This window comes from Balaenoptera musculus, chromosome 15 (assembly GCF_009873245.2).
Source record: "Balaenoptera musculus isolate JJ_BM4_2016_0621 chromosome 15, mBalMus1.pri.v3, whole genome shotgun sequence".
NCBI lineage: Eukaryota > Metazoa > Chordata > Mammalia > Artiodactyla > Balaenopteridae > Balaenoptera > Balaenoptera musculus.
In genome coordinates this window covers 81,033,021-81,052,128 of record NC_045799.1, presented here as the reverse complement: position 1 = coordinate 81,052,128, position 19,108 = coordinate 81,033,021, and the positions used below count along the sequence as shown (strand labels likewise).

At 58.5% G+C, this 19,108-nt stretch overlaps 2 protein-coding genes across 7 annotated transcripts; both read left to right on the top strand.

The window, feature by feature from the left end:
• Window positions 1–4,645: 4,645 nt before the first annotated feature.
• On the top strand, window positions 4,646–13,941 carry SLC12A9 (solute carrier family 12 member 9). 4 transcript variants are annotated; one of them, XM_036824865.1, is made up of 14 exons: window positions 4,646–4,777; window positions 5,524–5,746; window positions 5,904–6,038; window positions 6,506–6,637; window positions 7,067–7,375; window positions 8,057–8,164; window positions 8,287–8,398; window positions 8,972–9,129; window positions 9,238–9,320; window positions 9,499–9,623; window positions 9,770–9,962; window positions 10,136–10,310; window positions 10,532–10,678; window positions 12,642–13,941. In XM_036824865.1, exons 2-14 carry the CDS (start codon window positions 5,566–5,568, stop codon window positions 13,532–13,534), a joined length of 2,751 nt encoding a protein of 916 aa, XP_036680760.1. In that variant the 5' UTR covers window positions 4,646–4,777; window positions 5,524–5,565; the 3' UTR covers window positions 13,535–13,941. The 4 variants fall into 4 exon arrangements, with proteins under 4 accessions (XP_036680760.1, XP_036680762.1, XP_036680761.1 ...); XM_036824866.1 differs by having other exon boundaries at window positions 4,665–4,777; window positions 5,443–5,746; XM_036824867.1 differs by lacking the exon at window positions 9,770–9,962 and having other exon boundaries at window positions 9,238–9,623.
• On the top strand, window positions 13,424–18,266 carry TRIP6 (thyroid hormone receptor interactor 6). 3 transcript variants are annotated; one of them, XM_036824876.1, is made up of 10 exons: window positions 13,424–13,561; window positions 14,397–14,508; window positions 14,799–14,926; window positions 15,016–15,141; window positions 15,432–15,818; window positions 16,144–16,237; window positions 16,355–16,524; window positions 17,311–17,489; window positions 17,763–17,883; window positions 17,998–18,266. In XM_036824876.1, the coding sequence occupies exons 2-10, from the start codon at window positions 14,400–14,402 to the stop codon at window positions 18,127–18,129; spliced, it is 1,446 nt and encodes a 481-aa protein (XP_036680771.1). In that variant the 5' UTR covers window positions 13,424–13,561; window positions 14,397–14,399; the 3' UTR covers window positions 18,130–18,266. The 3 variants fall into 3 exon arrangements, with proteins under 3 accessions (XP_036680771.1, XP_036680770.1, XP_036680772.1); XM_036824875.1 differs by lacking the exon at window positions 13,424–13,561 and having other exon boundaries at window positions 14,258–14,508; XM_036824877.1 differs by lacking the exons at window positions 13,424–13,561; window positions 15,016–15,141 and having other exon boundaries at window positions 14,260–14,508.
• Window positions 18,267–19,108: the final 842 nt, after the last annotated feature.

The window sequence follows — 19,108 nt, the reverse complement described above, 5'->3', positions numbered from 1 at the left end:
ACTCCGGGGTCCGGCCTGGGCCCTCCACCGCCGCTTTCCTGTACTCCCTCCCTCCCTCCCCAGGATCCAGGAGTCTGGCCTCCCGCTGCGGTCCTCCAGGAACCCTGGAATTTCATCCATCCCCTCCTCTCCCTCCTGGGTCATTTTGCTCCATCAGCTGTTCCTGCAGGAAGGGCGCCCTGCTCAGCCTCGCCTCTCTTCCCGAGCCTTTTGTTTGCTGGGTCTGCAGGAAACTGTAGGGGCGGTGGCCAAGGGCTCATCTGCCCCTGGGGCCTGGGGGAGGGGGGGGCCCGGATTCACGAGACTTAATCCTGGGGAGCTCACGGCGGGGGTAGGGAAGCTCGATCTTCGGGGAATTAGCATTTAGGGCCTGAACTCGGAGTTGGGGCACCCGGGGGCGGGGATTGGACGTCCTATCTCCGAGGGGCGGTCCGGGTGTGTGTTCGGGGATTCCTAGAACTGGAGGCTGGAGGGACACCCCGAGGTGACCTAATAGGTGGGAGCCAACACGAGGGGAGAAAAATCTAGATACTGAATCCCACAACCTCGTCCTACACGCCTCGGATCCCGGGAATCCCAAGCGGTGGGGAGACGGTAGGCAGGTCAGACCGAGCAGTTTCTAAGGACTAGCTAATTCCTTTTTCTTTAAAAAATGGTGGGGAGGAGGACCAGCACGTAGCCTATGAATTCACGCCTTCCCAGGACGCACCCGCAGACTAGGCGGCGGCGCGGACGCTCTAGCAAGCTGGCGCCCTCTCTTTGTTTGCCCTCTCCCTGAGGCCACCCTGGGCGCCGCCATATTCCCTTCCCAGCGGGCGGGGCGGGGCCAATGCAGTCACGTGAGGAGCAAGCCCTCAGGTCCGCGATGGTTCCCAGAACCGTCAGGGAATGGTTCCTGAGGTCCACTCGAGTGCCAGGAGCTGTTAGAAGTACCGGAGCTAGAGCAGCGAAGAAAAGACAAGTTCCTGTTTCGTGGAGCTTAACTTTCTGTTGGGAATAGACAGTCAATGAACAAGACACACAAGTAAACGACATGTATTAGTGTTAAGCGCTATGGAGAAAAAAAATAGGAAAGTGGGATGGGAAGGAAGGTGTAGTTCAATTTTAAATGGGACTGGCGGAGAAGATTTCACTATGAAGATAATATTTGAGTTCAGAAGACAAAGGAGGCTCATGCCCTGGGTGCCCACAGGGCGTTCTTGGGAACAGCCCAGAGGTCGTTGTGGGGAGAGATCAGGAGATGAGAGGTGAGGGCAGGATGCATATCGGGTAGGGCTTCATGGGTAGGGTGCCCATATAATATATAGACCACTCTGGGTCACTTCTGAGCGAAGGATATGCTGTTAATACTTATGCTAAAGCAACAGGCACAAACTGGTAGTTGGACTGTAGTCGGTGAATCAGAAGGTAAGTATGGTTACCTTAAGGGACTTTGATTTTTACTCTGAGGAAAATGGGAAACCACTGGACAGTTTTGAAAAGAGAAGTGTCATGAATGGATACTTGCTTTAATAGCATCCCTCTAATCTGTTGAGAATAGAATGTAGGGGCCAGGGCAGAAGCAGGCACACCAGTCAGGGGGCCACCAGTCAGGGAGCTGTTGCAATAATGCAGGCAAGAGATGATGGTGGGGACTTCCCTGGTGGCGCAGTGGTTAAGAATCTGCCTGCCAGTGCGGGGGACACGGGTTCAAGCCCTGGCCTGGGAAGATCCCACATGCTGCGGAGCAGCTAAGCCTCTGCACCGCAACTGCTGAGCAACCCCCGCTCGCCACAACTAGAGAAAGCCTGCACACAGCAATGAAGACCCAATGCAGCCAAAAATAAATAAATAAAAATAAACTTATTTAAAAAAAAAGAGATGATGGTGACTTGGACTAGGGTGGTAAATTGGGGTTGGATACTGGTTGTATTTTAAAAGTAGAGGCCAGGGCTTCCCTGGTGGCGCAGTGGTTGAGAATCTGCCTGCCAATTCAGGGGACATGGGTTCGAGCCCTGGTCTGGGAAGATCCCATGTGCCGCAGAGCAACTAGGCCCGTGAGCCACAATTACTGAGCCTGCGCGTCTGGAGCCTGTGCTCCGCAACAAGAGAGGCCGCGATAATGAGAGGCCCGCGCACCGCGATGAAGAGTGGCCCCCGCTTGCCGCAACTAGAGAAAGCCCTCGCACAGAAACGAAGACCCAACACAGCCATAAATAATTAAAAAAAAAAAAAAAAAGTAGAGGCCAAAGGAATTGCTGATGGGTTGCATGTGGGGTGTGAGAGAGAGTATTCAAGCACAACCCCAAGGTTTTTGACCTAAGCAACTGGGCAAGTGGGACAAGCACAAGAGGAGTAGGTTGTGGGGGTGTGTTCAGGCGTTGGATTTTGGATATGCCAAGTTTGAGTTGCCCATTTGATGTCCAAGCAGAGATGTTAGTATGTTCTTGGAAGTCTGAAGTTCAGAGTAGAGATCTGGGCTGTAGATACACCCTTGAGGCACTGTTATAGAGATGGTATTTAAAACTAGGGGATTGGATGAGATCACCAAGAGAGTGGGTGTAAGTGGTGAAAAAATGTCTGTGGACTGAGCTTCCAGTGCTCATTGGAGCCTCCAGTCCACAGTGGCCTCTTGGCTGTTCCTCCAACACCTAGCAGTGCTCCAGAGTTGAGACAAGAGATGAGGAAGAACCAGCAAAGGAGACTGAACGGGAGGATAGTTGCATTTACCAGGGCTGTGATTTTGCCAGGAGGTGTAATAAAGTGAGAGAGGGGCAAGGGAGGGCTTTTCACTGACCGTGAACTTTAAGCTGGGTAAGAAGGGAAGTGAGTGGGGGACAGTGGGCAGAGGGCAGGATCAATGGATTGAGGGTCCGGTGAGGTGGAGGAGTGTTCAGGTCAGGGCATGACAAAGACCCTCCCCTTGACCAAACTTCAGTCAGGTTCCTCTGAACCTTCTTCTGGACTAGGCCTCGACCTTGGCCCCCATCCTTGCTGGGCCTTCCTAGCTCAGTTTAGAGAGAATCCACCCACTCTTCATATCTGATCACCCTGGCCTGCCTTCAGCAAGGATCCTGTTAAGTCCCTTTAGCTAGAATCCCCCGATGCTTGGTGCTTCCTCCTAGTAATTTTCCATTCACTGACCCCCTCATTCTGCTTGTTGGCTCTAAATCCCCAGCTGATTTTGCTGTATTTGGAGTTGAGCCCGTTCTCTCTCCCCTATTGTGAGTCTTGACACCTATTGCAATAGCTCTGAATAAAGTCTTCTTTACTGTTTTAGCAAGTGTCAGATTATTTTTTTTCCTCAACAGGCATAACTAGAAGTGGTGAATGAAAAGAGGAAAGGGTACATTACTGGTAATGACAATGTCTAGGCATCACCATTGGGTGGGATGGAGGGTGAGATCTATGCAGAAGTGGAGTTTAAGCACCTGCCAGCCCAGGGTGTTGGAAGTCTCATCCATGTGGATGTTGAAATCACCAAAAATTGTGACAGGAGGGATGTTGGAGAGACCCAGGAGCCAAGCTCCGTGTTGTGGGTAGCAGAGATGACCACTGAAAATGCCACAGTTTAACTGCTCATGAGATCTCTCCCTGGCAAAGCCACATTTGTTCTGCTTTGAGCCCCTTCCTCTCCTAGGGAAAGGTTGCAGATAATTTACAGCCCAAGGCCAGTGGCAGGAAAAGCGGTGTTCATTTCCTGAGGCTCAAATGACAGTGTAACCATGAAGGACTCTATAAAGTTAGGAAATTATTACTGAAGTTCTCCAAGCTTCAATTTGCTAACGTGAAAAATGGAAATCATAGCGGGATCTACCTCACAAAGTGGTTATGCATATTTCATGTAGTACCGTATGCAAATAAGTTATTGAACATTTCGGTATTGTTCTCAAGTGCCTATTAGTTTATTGAACACTCACAGCAACCTTAACCGGGAGGGTCTAGCTAATCCCCATTTTACAGATGAGGAAACGTTGCCAGGTGGTGCTGACGTTGATGGCACCTGTAAAGAGTGAGGAGTGGGTCCTAACTCTCAGAGGTTCAAAAGTCTGGAGGGGACAACCTTGCGGGGAGGCACGAAAGCGGGCGGGGGACCACGCCGACCTACGGCGGCTTGCGCCTCCAGGGCTCGCCCGGATCGGCGGCCAATGGCTCCCTCTGGTGGCGGAAGAGAGGAGAGCAGCCAGTGGGCTGGACAGGGCGCGAGGGGAGGGCGCCGCAGGGGCGAGGGCTGAGGCCAGGACCTGGTGGGCTTTGCAAGGATCCGAGAGGCTGGAGGAGTAGGACCCCGGAAGGCGTGGGCCGACAGGGCCCCGCGTTCCGGGTGGCGCACCTGGGCCAGGTGTTGTGGCTCTGCCCACCTGCCGGAGGCCTTTCGCCGTCACGACACGCCCCTTTCAGCAGTGTCTCCTCCGGGCGCCTCCGAGCTCCAAGTGGGGTCCCACCCGCGTGGCGGGCGCCTGTTTGCACCAGGGTGATAGGCGCAGTGGGAGCCGTGGCCCACACCCTGCCGGAGACGCACGTTTGAGTGGCGACCCAGGGCAGCACCCGGGTCGCACGTGGGGCGGGAGCCGCGTAGGCAGCGGGAGCCGGGTGGGGCGGGGCTTCCCCGGGCTCGCCCACGGGGCGGGGCCGGGCCTGGGGACCAATGGGGCGCGTGTGTGCTGGGGGTGGGTCAGGCTCCGGGCCTGGCATCCCGGTAGCCACAGCTGTCTTTTCCGGCCCCCGCGCCCCCTCCGCCAGTAGCGGACCCTCCGGCTCTCGGGGATCACCCCCGAGCGGCTGCGTCCTCCGGTGGGTAAGTGAGCGCCCTGCCACACCCGGGCGGTGAGGGTGCGCCTGGCCGGGGAGGAGCGAATCTCGGCCCCTTCCAACCCGCCCGGGGAGAAAGTGGGCAGGAACCGGTGCGGGGAGGAGGACCACCTTGTGTCGCCGGGCGGTGTTTTTGTTTTGGTCGTCGAGGAGTTGTTGGGGCGGTAGAGTCTGGGGGACGCCTGTGTGGGTGGGAGGAATCTGGTGAGATTAAGGAAAGAGGAGGCTGTCTGAGATGGGTTGAGGGAGAGTGTTGATGGAGGGTGGGGCTTTGGAAGATTCGGAAGTTTCTTATCGCCTGGGGATGAGGTGATTGCATGGAGGATCTTGGGGGGCGGCTCAGGACTCCGGAGGAGAGGGTGAGGAGGGCCTCCTGCCCATCACTCACTTCCCTTTTGGGGGATTTGCTTCCTCTTGTGCTGCTAGTTAAGAAGGCGGAGGATCTTTGCACCTTTCCAGAGCCACTGCCATCCCTAGTCTCAGGGATACGGGGGAAGGGGTGGCCTCAGGAGCTGGGAGGGGCCATGGTACCCACTGCTGAGGCTTAAGAGTCTGCCATTGTTGGGGCAGTGGCCGGGACCTGTCTGCCCTCCACTAACTCTTTGAGTTGTTGGTGAACGTGAGTGTGTCTGTGTGTGTGTTTCCTTTCAGGGGAAGCTCCTGGGTGTTTGGTTAGAGGTGTTTTGTGGGGGGCTCCACGGAGCTGCCTTCCACTCAGCAAACTCTTTGCAGGCTTCATAACCCACTGGCAGCTTCCTCTGCCCGCTGTCGACCATGGCCAATGAGAACTCTCCTCTGCTGGCCTACCGGCTCCTGGGGGAGGAGGGGGTTTCCTTCCCTGCCAATGGGGCCGGGGGTCCTGGAGGGGCGTCTGCCCGGAAGCTGTCCACCTTCCTGGGTGTGGTGGTACCCACGGTCCTGTCCATGTTCAGTATAGTTGTCTTCTTGAGGATTGGTGAGTGGCAGGGGTTTACTTGGGGGTGCAGTGGGGTGGGACTGGGATGAGGTTGGGGAAGGGCCCTGGGAGAAATGGGCAGATGAAGGGCTTGGGGTGGGGTGGGGGGTGCGATGGGTGAGCCGCCATCTCACCTGCTTTGCCACTCCTGTCCCAGGGTTCGTGGTGGGCCATGCTGGGCTGCTGCAGGCTTTGGCCATGCTCCTGGTTGCCTACTTCATCCTGGCACTCACTGTCCTCTCCGTCTGTGCCATCGCTACCAATGGAGCTGTGCGAGGGGGCGGAGCCTACTGTATCCTCCAACGTCGGTGGACAGGGGTCTGGGCTCTTCTGTCTTATAGCGGGGAGGAGAGGGCCCCTCCCTGCATCCCCTGGTGGGGTAGGACAAGAGGGGACAAGTTCTAATGAATGTCCAGCAGACGGGTTGGTATGGGGAAGGTGACAAACACGACCTGACACGTTAGTGCCACTTTCCAGTTCACCAGGTGTCTTCCCAGCTGCCATTTTGGTTCTAATTGACAGTCCTGTCAGTTAGGTAGTATTCATCTTATGGACGAGGAAATTCAAGAGCATTAGTGACTTGGGCAAAGCCACGTGGCTTGGGAGTGGCTGCAGTGGGACACACTGCCTCTGGGAACAGTCCCGTGTGTTCAGGGAGGTGAGGCCTGGAGGGCCAGCTGCACAGTGCTTTGTGCCCGGGCCCTTCCTCACACTCCAGTTTCTTTTCCCTTAACGCTCACCCCCTGCTTCCACTTTCAGTCATGATCAGTCGGACCCTGGGGCCTGAGGTCGGGGGCAGCATCGGCCTCATGTTCTACTTGGCTAACGTCTGTGGCTGTGCCGTCTCCCTGCTGGGGCTGGTGGAGGCCATGCTTGATGTCTTCGGGGCTGGTTTGTGCTCCCCACCCTGATCTGGGCAGCTCTGAGGATTTGCCGGGTCTGGGATTCTGGGATCGTGGCAGGGAGAGAAGCCCTCTCCAGGAGAGATGCATAGCGGTCCTTTAGCTCAACTTTCTTGAGCTCCTGCTGTGTGCCCAGCCTCGTGCAGACATCCAGACTTCCAAGAGAATGTCCTGGCCCGTGAGGAGCTTCCCATCTAGTCAGGGAGGCCAGATTAACACTCCTAAAATTGACAGAGCAAGATTGGTGGTACCCACCAGGCAGGGCTAGGATGCTGGGGTACAGTTGGGTGGGGGAGTGGAAAAGATGGCCTCTCTGAGGACAGGTGGGCCAAAGATGGGGTCTCTTCCTGCTTTGAGTCATGGTTGGGGTCCCTCCTTGGCGGTCTGGCTTTCTAACTCTGTTCCTTCCTCTCTACAGATGCCACGGGGTCCAGCGGGCTCCGCATCCTACCCCAGGGCTACGGCTGGAACCTGCTCTACGGCTCCTTGCTGCTGGGCCTGGTGGGCGGGGTCTGCACCCTGGGGGCCGGCCTCTATGCGCGCGCCTCCTTCCTCACATTCCTGTTGGTCTCCGGTTCCCTGGCCTCTGTGCTGGTCAGCTTTGTGGCTGTGAGGCCCAGGGACATCCCCTTGACCCCTAGGCCTGGCCCCAACGGCTCCTCCCTGCCGCCCCAGGTTGGCCACTTCACCGGCTTCAACAGCAGCACCCTGAAGGCCAATCTGGGCGGTGAGCTGGGTGCAGGAGCCCTGGGGTTCTCAGGGCGAGGGGTGTGTGTGTGTGTGTGGGGGGCTTGGAATCCCTGGATGAGAAGAGATGTCAGAGAAAATCAGGGGCGGGAGGTCTGGACCTGGAGCAGTACAGGTTGATTAAGATCTGTTGGGCGTGTATTGGCCGCTGTCTGTTTGACCCAGCTGGGCACGAGAGTGACCACAAGACAGTCCCTACCTTAGAGGAACTTGTTTAGTTGGAGAGATAAGATGTATATTCAGGAAACAAATTGCATAATAGGACCGAGTGTGATTGAAGTAGACAAGAAGCACAGAGGAGTCCAGAGGAGGGAGACCTGGGTATGGGCCGGGGAGGGCGCGAGCTGGTGGAGCTAGAGGTGGCGTGAGCGGGGTTGGGAAATTCAGATAGGAGGTGGAGGGAAGGCGTCTTAGGAAAGAGCGTGGATGAAGGCCTGGAGGGAGGAACGGAGGAGCATGGGGAGAAGGTGGTGATGAGGTCAGCTGAGCCAGAGCCAGAGACGGGTCAGGGCTGGGGTCTTGGTGAGTTGGTGAGGGTGGTGGGGAGGCAGTGGGGGGGAGGTTTAGCACGTGAGGAGAGGGTAGCAGGGCCAAAACGCCCGGATCCCTAGGACGGATGCTGATCCCCTCTCCTCCCTGGGAACGATTCCCCTCTCCTCAGCTGGTTACGCCAAGGACTACACCACGGGGGCCACGATGACCTTTGCTAGCGTCTTTGCCGTCCTTTTTAACGGCTGCACAGGCATCATGGCCGGGGCCAACATGTCAGGTGAGAGTCCTGGGGGGAGGGGGGCTGCCTTGCTGCCTTGTGCCCCTACAGGGCACGGAGGGTTCAGGGATACAGGGCACGGTGGGGAGTTGACCTCCCTCCCTCTGCTCCCTGCCCTCCAGGGGAGCTGAAAGATCCCAGCCGGGCCATTCCTCTGGGCACGATTGTTGCTGTTGCCTATACTTTCTTCATCTACATCCTGCTTTTCTTCCTCTCCAGCTTCACCTGTGACAGGTGCCTGGGGAGGGGGTGAGCCTGGTCCTTGAGGGGGTGGAGTGGAGGTGTTGTCACACCTGGATCACCAAGGGAAGCACGGGCCAGGGCGGGGGGTGGGGGGCAGATACCCAAGTTGTTGGGGGGTGTGGAGAAAATGGGGACTGTTCCTCCCTCTGGGAGAGAGTTAGAGCTGCTGCCCCGGATGCGGAGGGCTGGCTACATGGTAAGAGCCAACGCGAAGCCAGCATTTGCTTTGTGCCTGGTACTATTGTAAGTACTTGGTTTGGGGGTGGGGTGGGGAACAGCTTTCTAGTCAATTTGTATTTCCATAAATATTTGGCTTCTTGTGCACGTACTGTTGGGAATGTCCACCCTGTGATTAAATCCAAAGCAGCCCAACGACAACCAATGAATGCCAAGTCTAACCCCTGGGCTCACTTGATCTATTAATACGGTCCTTGAGATCAGGGCTGGGGTCAGTTCAGAATACCCAGCACTTAACTTCAGCCAGTGTTGGGAGAACTGTTCTCACCAGGCCCCTGGGATGGACGCACATTTATTATCTGCATCCTCCTCCTTTCCTTCCTGTAGGATCCTGCTGCAGGAGGACTACGGGTTCTTCCAAGCCATCAGCCTGTGGTCCCCGCTGGTGCTGACCGGTATCTACGCCACATCGCTCTCAGCCTCCATGAGCTCCCTCATCGGCGCCTCCCGCATCCTCCACGCCCTGGCCCAGGACAACCTCTTTGGTGCGCTGTCCCCTGCCTCGTGCCCGGCTCTGAGCGCACCCTCCCGTGTCTGTCTCGGTCCCCCCCTTGGCCCAGGCTGATATGTCTGCTGCATTTCCGTTTGCACAGGAGTGATCCTGGCGCCGGCTAAGGTTGTATCCCAAGGGGGGAACCCCTGGGGAGCCGTGCTCTATTCTTGGGGCCTAGTGCAGGTAAGCTTTCCTCTTCAAGCTGCCCTCACCCTCACCGTAAGCCCCCCCTGGTTATACTCGCGGGACCAGGAAGGGTCAGACGCGCACTGGGAGACGTGCCTGAAAAGGCAGGATGTGTTGGCGTTGGACGGGGAGCGGGGCGCGTGGATGAACGCCCAGCCTCTTGGTCCTTGTCCAGCTGGTGCTCCTGGCTGGGAAGCTGAACACGCTGGCCGCTGTGGTCACTGTCTTCTACTTGGTGGCCTATGCTGCCGTGGACCTGTCCTGCCTGAGCCTCGAATGGGCCTCGGCCCCCAACTTCCGGTGAGCGAAGGAGATGCCTGTGTCCTCAGAGAAAGGGAGGGAGGAATGGGAAGGCCTGGGACCAAGCGGGGAGAGGCTGCGGATGGAGTGGAGTGGCTCGCTGTCGGGGCAGCCCTGAGCGTCCTTCCTTCTCTGTCGGCCCCCAGCCCCACCTTCAGCCTCTTCTCCTGGCACACCTGCTTGCTGGGGGTGGCCTCCTGCCTGCTCATGATGTTCCTCATCAGCCCCGGGGCCGCTGGCGGCTCCCTGCTTCTCATGGGCCTGCTTTCTGCCCTGCTCACGGCTCGAGGAGGCCCCAGCAGCTGGGGTTACGTCAGCCAGGCCCTGCTTTTCCATCAGGTGGGGGGAGCTTGGGGGGAGGGGAGGGGGAGGGGAGGGGAGGGGACGGGAACGACGCCCACGCCCAGAGGAGGCCTCCTCTTCCCCCGGCTGCCTGCGCTGGTTCCGGCCCAGGTGGTGAATGGGGGCCGCGCCACGGAGCCCTTCCTCCTGTCACCTCACCTGGTCCCCAGGTGCGGAAGTACCTGCTCCGGCTGGACGTCCGGAAGGACCACGTGAAGTTCTGGCGGCCGCAGCTGCTGCTGCTGGTGGGGAACCCCCGGGGCGCGCTGCCTCTGCTGCGGTTGGCCAACCAGCTCAAGAAAGGGGGCCTCTATGTGCTGGGCCATGTCACCCTGGGAGACCTCGGTCAGTGCCTCCACTCACCCCTCCGCCCCGACCTCTCTCTCCCTCCCGTTCCCAGAAGCTCTTTGTGTTCTTTGTGCCCCAGAGGCCTCGTGCTTCTTCCCAGATGACCCTCCCTACCAGCCATACCCCTGCCCAGACCTTTCTTTTCTGCCCACGTGGACTTGGACTCTAGGAGAAAGTACGTGAATCTGGCCCACATGGGCTGCCTGCCTCCTCCGCAGACTCCCTGCCCTCGGACCCCGTGCAGCCGCAGTACGGGGCGTGGCTGAGCCTGGTGGACCGGGCCCAAGTGAAGGCCTTCGTGGACCTCACCCTCTCGCCCTCCGTGCGCCAGGGGGCTCAGCACCTGCTGCGGATCTCAGGTCTTGGTGAGCTGCTCCTCTCCGGGTGCCCTCGGCCCCCCACTCCGTGGCCCCTCTCAATCTCTGCTCCCCTCCCCCAGAGAGTCAACCACAGATTGCAAACTCCAAAAGGAACCCACAGTCTAGTGCAGACAGGACTTGGTTCTCAAAGATAAAAGACAGTGTGTGATAAGGTCTCCGAGGTGACGCCTTAAGGACTAGAGATGGAACAACACCGTTTGTCTGTTTTCTTTCTGACCCATGCTTGGGGCACAGGCTCTGAAGAACATGTTGTCTTTCAGGGGGCAGGGGGAGGAGTATTTGAGGTGGGGCTGCCCCATCAAATCTAGGGTAGATGCTTTCTAACCACCAGAGTTCAGAGAGAGGAAGACCGCTGTCACCGATGTGGCCGGCAAAGGTTTTGTGATGAGGTGGTATCTCAGCTGGGCCTTGAGAGGAGCAGAGAAGTACGGAGTGGTTAACGTGGCCCCCAGAGACTACAAAGGATGCCAGGGGTGTGTGGGTCTGATGCTGTCGCATGGAGTGGAACAGTCCGAGCTCCGTGACTGCATCTTCGTGCCAAGGCCTCCAGCCCAGCTCCCCAACTTCCTCCAAATTCCTGCTCAGCGCCTCCATCTTTCTCAACCCCGGGACTGGCGTCTGTGCCCTCTCTGAGCGCATGCTTCCTGCTCCACTTACAATCTGGCTAAAGTTCAAGTGTTGGACATTGCCCTGGTCGGTGTCAATCAGAACCCTGGAAAATGCTCAGGAGGGGGTGTGACTAGTTTAATTTGCAAGATCAGCTGGAGTTCCCACCTGCCAAGGTGTTTTAGGGGTGTTATCAAGCATTGTTAGCTAGAACCTGGAGCATCTGAGGGCTTGTCTCTCCTCAGCCCCACCTTTTGTTGGGGAGAGACCCTTGGTCTCTGGACCAAGAGACCACTCCTTTCACGCAATTCATCCTGCAGAAAATGATTCAAATGAAAAGGAAAAGGTTTCCTTTAAGTGGTCAGTCCCCCAGCATGGAGAATTTGATTTACTGGCAGATTTTGAGTACACCTTTTGTCCCGTGAGGAGGGGTCTTAGAGGAGGTCTGAGTCTTCCTGTAAACTCAGCCCTGGTACAGGGGAAATTATCTGATTCCATATTCGTTGTTCAGATAGTAAAACCCAGGAGCTGTCAGCAGGGACTGGGGGCTTTGTGGTTGGTGCACCACCGGCTTAGTGGCTCAGAGAATGGGCTCTGGTGCTGGGTACATCGTGTTCACTTGCTGGCCCCAGTGTCTATCAGCCATGAGCCTTTGGGCAAGTGACTTCAGCTCTCGGGGTCTCAGGTTCCTTATCTGTAAAAGGGAGTGAGTAATAGTTCCTACCTCATACTGTTGCTTCAAGGATCAGATGAGTTAAAACACAGAGTGCTTTCAACAGGATGGGGGCTCCAGTCAGCGTGCAGACGGTGGCTCACAGGGGACAGTGCTTTGGACACGCTGTCGTTAGGGCTTTGCAGTCACAGAAACAGATTGTGCAGCCCCAGCCCTGAGTTCTCATCCTCCCCTAGCAGGGTCTGAGCGCTGTTTCCCTGGGGATTGAGGCCATGCGCTTGACTAATCAGGGGGTCCCATCTGCCAGTGGAGTCAGACTTGTATCTCCTATCATGAAAAAGGTGTTGAAGCCCCAGAGTGAATACATCCTACTGCCCCGGAACGGAAGTGCTTCTTAGTTACGAGAATCCTAAGGCGAACTTTGCCTATTTAAATGGGGGCGATTAGTCATGGAGATAAATCAAATAAATGCATGTGAAAGTGTTTGGGAAAACTAAAAGTCATTATGCAGATGTGCATAATGTTGCCTTAAGAGGCCAAGCACAGTGCACATGTCATACCTGCTGGCTGACACACCTTGCTGTCAGCGGGTGGGAGTGGGCACCTATTAGCATAGTGTGAACTCAGCCGTGAGTCTGATTCCTGTGGGTTCCTTCCTGCCTACCCCAGGTGGCATGAAGCCCAACACGCTGGTCCTGGGTTTCTACGACGATGCTGCACCCCAGGACCACTTCCTGACGGACCCAGCTTTCTCTGAGCCTGCGGATGGCACCCAGGAGGGCGGGTCCCCGGCCCTGAGCACCCTGTTCCCTCCACCCCGGGCTCCGGGAAGCCCTCGGGCTCTCAGTCCCCAGGACTACGTGGCCACAGTGGCAGACGCCCTGAAGATGAACAAGAATGTGGTTCTGGCCCGGGCCTGTGGAGCCCTGCCCCCCGAGCGGCTAAGCCGGGGATCTGGGGGCACCTCTCAGCTGCATCACGTGGACGTGTGGCCCCTCAACTTGCTGCGGCCCCGGGGCGGGCCCGGCTACGTGGATGTCTGCGGCCTCTTCCTGCTGCAGATGGCAACCATCTTGGGCATGGTGCCTGCTTGGCACAGTGCCCGCCTGCGGATCTTCTTGTGCCTGGGGCCTCGCGAGGCGCCAGGGGCAGCCGAGGGGCGGCTCCGGGCACTGCTGAGCCAGCTGAGGATCCGGGCCCAGGTGCAGGAGGTGGTGTGGGGCGAGGGGGCTGCGTCGTCCCAGGAGCCTGAGGAGGAGGAGGAAGGGGACTTCGTGAACGGCAGGCGGGGAGACGCCGAGGCAGAGGCCCTGGCATGCAGTGCCAACGCCCTGGTTCGGGCCCAGCAGGGGCGCGGCGGAGGAGGGGGGCCTGGTGGCCCTGAGGGTGGGGATGGCGAGGAGGGGCCCGCCACCGCCCTGACCTTCCTGTACCTGCCTCGGCCACCTGCTGACCCTGCTCGCTATCCTCGCTACCTGGCGCTGCTGGAAATTCTGAGCCGCGATCTGGGCCCCACGCTGCTCATTCACGGCGTCACCCCTGTCACTTGCACTGATCTCTGATGCCCATTCCAAGTAGAGAGTGTCCAGGTAATTGTAATCGGGTGGCCCACCTTGATTACGGGGTGAGGAGGGGAAGGGCCGCCTTCCACCCGCCTGGCACATGGGACTCGGACCCTGGTGGAGGTATTAGGGGATCCTGGTCTCTGGCATCTCTCGGTCTCTGGGAGAGGGGCCCCGGTGCACTAACGCAGGGCAGCTGTCTCCGCCACCACGGGGGAGGGCCCCCTCCCCCGCTGGCCTCCCTCCCTTCACCCGTGCCTTGACGGGGGCTGGGTCTCCGCTTGTGACTCTAGGCTACCTCAGTCTCCCCACCTCGCCCAGCAGACGCCCCGACCACTGGGGTTTTGATGTTTTTGTTCTGTTTTATTTTTCTAACTGCCGAACGTGAATAAAAGATCAAAACACTACGCATTGGCCGGGCGTTTCTGGAGGGGGGCGGGTAGCTGGGACGGAAAGAGGGAGAAATCTGTATGGGGGATGGGGAAAGAGGGGCACTGGAGCGTCCCAGGGGCGAGGGGGCCACATGCGGGACCTGGGGCTCCGGGCCTGGGGGAGATGGAGGCTGCCCGCAGCCCCCAGACTCAGGCTCCCGAGGAAAGTCCTCCCTGCTCGCAGGAGGGGGCCCGACTCGGGGAGGGACGGCAGTTTAGGGCCTAGGGGGCCACGTGACCCTCCCCCAGGAATGCGGTGACGTCACCGGGGGCGTGGCCGTCCCCAAAATTAGGGAGGAAGGGGAAAAAAAAAGCCAGAAAAAGTTTCTTTCCTGGAGTCCCAAGCGAGGTGTGGGACAGAAGAAGGGATCAAAGTCAGAGGCCCGGGGCTCCGTGGGGCCCTGACCGCTGTCTGGAGTCCCCCTTTCCAGGCCATGTCCGGGCCCACCTGGCTCCCCCCGAAGCAGCCGGAGCCTGCCAGAGCCCCTCAGGGGAGAGGGCTCCCCCGAGGCGCCTCGGGGCCGCCGGCGGCCCACGGAGCAGGTAAGGCAGCCCAGTGCGGCCGAGGAGGCCACCGGGCCCCCAGCGCTCACCTCTGTCCTGTGGCTCCTGCCTCCCGCTGAGCCCGCCACTGCCGCCCCTTCCCAAGCCCGGCTGGACCCCGCCGCCCCTGCCCCCTCGCGGCCCTCCCTGCCTCCTGCCCCATCCGCGGACCCCAGGTGCGGGGGTGGGGGCGTGGGGGAGGGGAGAAGAGGGACCCAAGACGGCGGCGTCCACAAGTGTCACCCTCTCCTTCCCCAACCCCACCTTCGCTCTCTCTTCCCTCAACCCAGCACTCCAGCCCCACCCCAGGGTCAATTTTTGCCCCCTCCCATCTGAGCAGTGTTACCAGGCCCCTGGGGGACCGGAGGATCGGGGGCTGGCCTGGGTGGGGTGCCATGGAGCACCCCAGCGCTCGCAGGTGAGCACGGGGATTGGGGGGTGGGGGGGCTTAGGGCAGGAGAGGAGACCGTGTGATTTGCTTTCTCCCTGCTTTTGCTCCATCCCCAGGGGCTCCCCGCAGACAGGGGGGGCTTGCGCCCAGGAAGTCTGGATGCTGAGATAGATTCCCTGACCAGCATGCTGGCTGAGTTGGACGGGGGTCGAGGTCACGCCCCAAGGCGGCCTGACCGGCAGGTGACTCCCCTGTCCTGCCCCTGTCCCTTCCGGTCCTTGTCCCCTGCCCCTCCCCCCCCAAGCCTGGCCCCTACTCTGAATTCTCACCCGCCCTCCCCCTCTGTGTGAGTAATGCCCACACCAGCGTGGAGGAAGCTGGGTCACCAAGACTCACTAGGTTGTCAACCACTTGAGGGAGGCCCCTTGTCAAAACCAGTGCTTGCCTGGGTGCCACATGGGGTAGGGGGTTCTACAGATGTGTGTCCTAGAATGGGCCCAGCTCACTCCTTCTGGTCTGCGTTTCTCCCCAGGCTTACGAGCCCCCTCAGCCCCCTGCCTACCGCTCAGGCTCAGGCTCCCTGAAGCCGAATGGAGGGGGTGTTCCTCCCCCGCCGCTCCCAGCATCCCCCTATGGGGGCCCCACTCCAGCCTCCTATGCTACGGCCAGCACCCCCGCCGGCCCTGCCTTCCCTGTGCAAGTGAAGGTGGCACAACCAGTGAGAGGCTGTGGCCCCCCCAGGCGGGGGGCCTCTCAGGCCTCTGGGCCCCTCCCGGGGCCCCACTTTCCTCTCCCAGGCCGAGGTGAAGTCTGGGGGGCTGGCTATAGGAGCCACCGCGAGCCAGGGCCGGGGGGCAAAGAAGAGGCTGCTGGGGTCTCCAGCTCTGCAGGAGGAAGAGGAGGCGGGTACGGGTCCCAGGTAAGCCCCCGGGCACTAGGATTTGGGGTCCTCAAAGACAACTGGACGCTGACTGGGTGGGGTGTGGGTGGGGTGTGGGTGGGGTTTCACGTCCCGGTTGTCAGAGGTCTGGGGCGCTGGAGCTCTGGATCCTCTGGGGGTGGGGGCAGGTCAGGAAATAAAGGAGGGGAGGGGTCTAGATCTGCACACGGGCTCCTGGAGGGGCACCCCTGGCCCTGGGCTGGGATGTTCTCCGATGAACTCTCTGGGTAGAATTGCCTGGTCACCCTCAGTGACAGCATCAGGAGCTAGAGATAGGGCCAAGCCCCTGATTCTCACCTCCCAGGTTCCCCTGAGCCAGCCTCCCGAGGAAGAGCTTGAGAGGCTGACCAAGAAGCTGGTGCACGACATGAACCACCCACCCAGCGGGGAGTACTTCGGTGGGTGAGCTGACCCTGGGCAGGGCGGGAAAGGGGAGGTGGGGCTGGAGAGTCAGAAGACCTGTGGATCCAGCTTCCTGGCCTGTGCAGATTGACCCTGTCCCTCCCCATCGCCAGGCCGGTGTGGTGGCTGCGGAGAAGATGTGGTCGGGGATGGGGCCGGGGTTGTGGCCCTGGACCGCGTCTTTCACGTTGGCTGCTTTGTGTGTTCTACGTGCCGGGCCCAGCTCCGGGGCCAGCATTTCTACGCCGTGGAGAGGAGGGCATATTGTGAGAGCTGCTATGTGGTGAGTGGTTGGGGTTTAGGGGGGTGGTTTCCAGTCCAAGATGGGAACTCGATATCCGAGCCCCAAAGAGGAATAGGGCTTGAAGCGGGGGACTAAAACTGATATATAAGAGGAGATGAATGAAGTAAGTAGCAATACACTGGCTACTGGAGAGGAAGGACGATATTCCCTTATACGTGTGAGGCATTTATTTTATTTTAAATTAAAGATTCTTTTGGCTGCATCGGGTCTTAGTTGCGGCACATGGGATCTTTCATTGTGGCACACGGGCTCTTCGTTGTGGCGTGTGGGTTTTCTCTCCTCCAGTTGTGGCTCTCGGGCTCCAGGGCGCGTGGGCTCTGTAGTTTGCGGCACGCGGGCTCTGTAGTTTGCGGCACGCGGGCTCTCTAGTTGAGGCGCGTGAGCTCAGTAGTTGTGGTGCATGGGCTTAGTTGCCCCACGGCATGTGGGATCTTAGTTCCCCGACCAGGGATTGAACCCGCGTCCCCTGTATTGGAAGGCGGATTCTTAACCACTGGACCACCAGGGAAGTCCCGAGGCGTTTATTTTAGATTTAAGAGTATGTGAGGCAGATATTACTACTGAAGGAAACTGAAGCTCAGAGAGGTTAAATAATTTGTCCAGGAAGCTGCAGTGCTGGGGCTTGCACTCAGATCTGTTCAAGGCCACCTTGCACTGAATCACATGCAGGGGGCTACAGACACAGATGGGTAGGCTGGCAGGATGCCTGTAAGGGCTGCCGTGGGTCTCCCCAGCCCCCGACCTTCCTGCCCTCCTTCCCGACAGGCCACCCTGGAGAAGTGCTCCACGTGCTCCCAGCCCATTCTGGACCGGATTCTGCGGGCTATGGGGAAGGCCTACCACCCTGGCTGCTTCACCTGTGTGGTGTGCCACCGCGGCCTCGACGGCATCCCTTTCACTGTGGATGCCACCAGCCAGATCCACTGCATTGAGGACTTCCACAGGTCAGCGGGGTCCCCACCTTTTGTCTCAGGATGTCTGGCCTGGCCTTTCCCATCTTCCGCATCTCTCCTTCATATCCCGGTACCAGCCGCTCCAGTTTCACACCCCTGGCCATGCCTCCTTCTCGTTAAAATCACTCTCTTTCCCTAAGATCCAAGACCCTACCTACCTCTGGCCTCTCCCGTTCTCTCCTGCATCCCACCTTCTCTGGGCTCCGTTGTTAGTTCCCTCTAACCCTGGGGCTTGACAGCCTCCTTGGTTCCCTTCCACCCCAGGAAGTTTGCCCCAAGATGCTCAGTGTGTGGTGGGGCCATCATGCCTGAGCCAGGTCAGGAGGAGACGGTGCGAATCGTAGCTCTGGATCGCAGTTTTCACATTGGCTGTTACAAGTGTGAGGTAGGAGGCCTGGGCAAGGGAAAAAGGGTTATTGGGGTCTGGGGTGCTGAGCACGAGGGAGAAGGAACTCAGGGGTCCGGGCCTGATGGAAAGCTGTTGCTTCTTTCCGAACAGGAGTGTGGGCTGCTGCTCTCCTCTGAGGGTGAGTGTCAGGGCTGCTACCCGCTGGATGGGCACATCTTGTGCAAGGCTTGCAGTGCCTGGCGCATCCAGGAGCTCTCAGCCACCGTCACCACCGACTGCTGAGTCTCCCCAGGAGCACCTGCTGTGTTCTCCCTTCCCATCAACCACCCTCCCCAACATCTACCTTTATAACTTTGTCACCAAATGCTGTCTTCTCTTCCTCCAATCATGAAATAATAATCCCTCGAGTTTGTAAAACACTTCGAAGTCTGTTGTCTCATCTGATTCTCACAGCAGAACAACACAAGCACGGTTGTTGTGACTGCCTGCGTTTTTGGCTAAGAAGTGACTTCCTGGAACTTCCCTGGTGGTCCAGTGGTTAGGACTCTGAGCTTCCACTGCAGGGGGCACAGGTTTGATCCCTGGTCGGGGAACTAAGATCCCTCGTGCTGAGCAGCACAGCCAAAAAAAAAAAAAAGTGACTTCTTAAGGTTACATCGCTCCCAAATGGTAGAACCAAGTTCACAAGGGTCTTCTTAGTCCTGGGCCAGTTTTTTTGCAACTCCACTGACTCTTTTTAATGTGGTTTCTGTAAAGACACCCCTCCTCTCAGCGCTGGGAGCAAGGCTGCAGCACGTGCAAGGGAAGCAGCATTTCCTATTCTAAACAAGTCTTCACACTCAACTCACTGAACAAGGCGGGGGGCGGTGCATTTAATCTGGGGCAACCCAGATCCTACTTGGTGGTCAGGCCCTAAACCTATAAACGATCTCATCAAAGTACTGGTTGGGGTTTGCCACTTTTGCTTACAGATGGGGTGCCTTTCTGGAAGAAGAGCAGGAACAATGGATTTTGCAGGTAGCACGTGCTGAGGCACCAACAAAGGCTGGTTCTCTGATGGGACCACAAAATGGTAGAAAATGCTTTAAAATGGTTGCCGTATCCGTTAAGCGCCCGCACTCCCCAAACCCGTGCCCTGTGCAAGGAGAGGGGAGAACCACCCCCGATGAGGTCCGGAGGCTCCGTGATCAAAGTTGGGGAGAAAGCGGCTGAACGCGAACTGTTTCAGACCCCGGGCACATCCGGGAAAGCGCGATCTTCG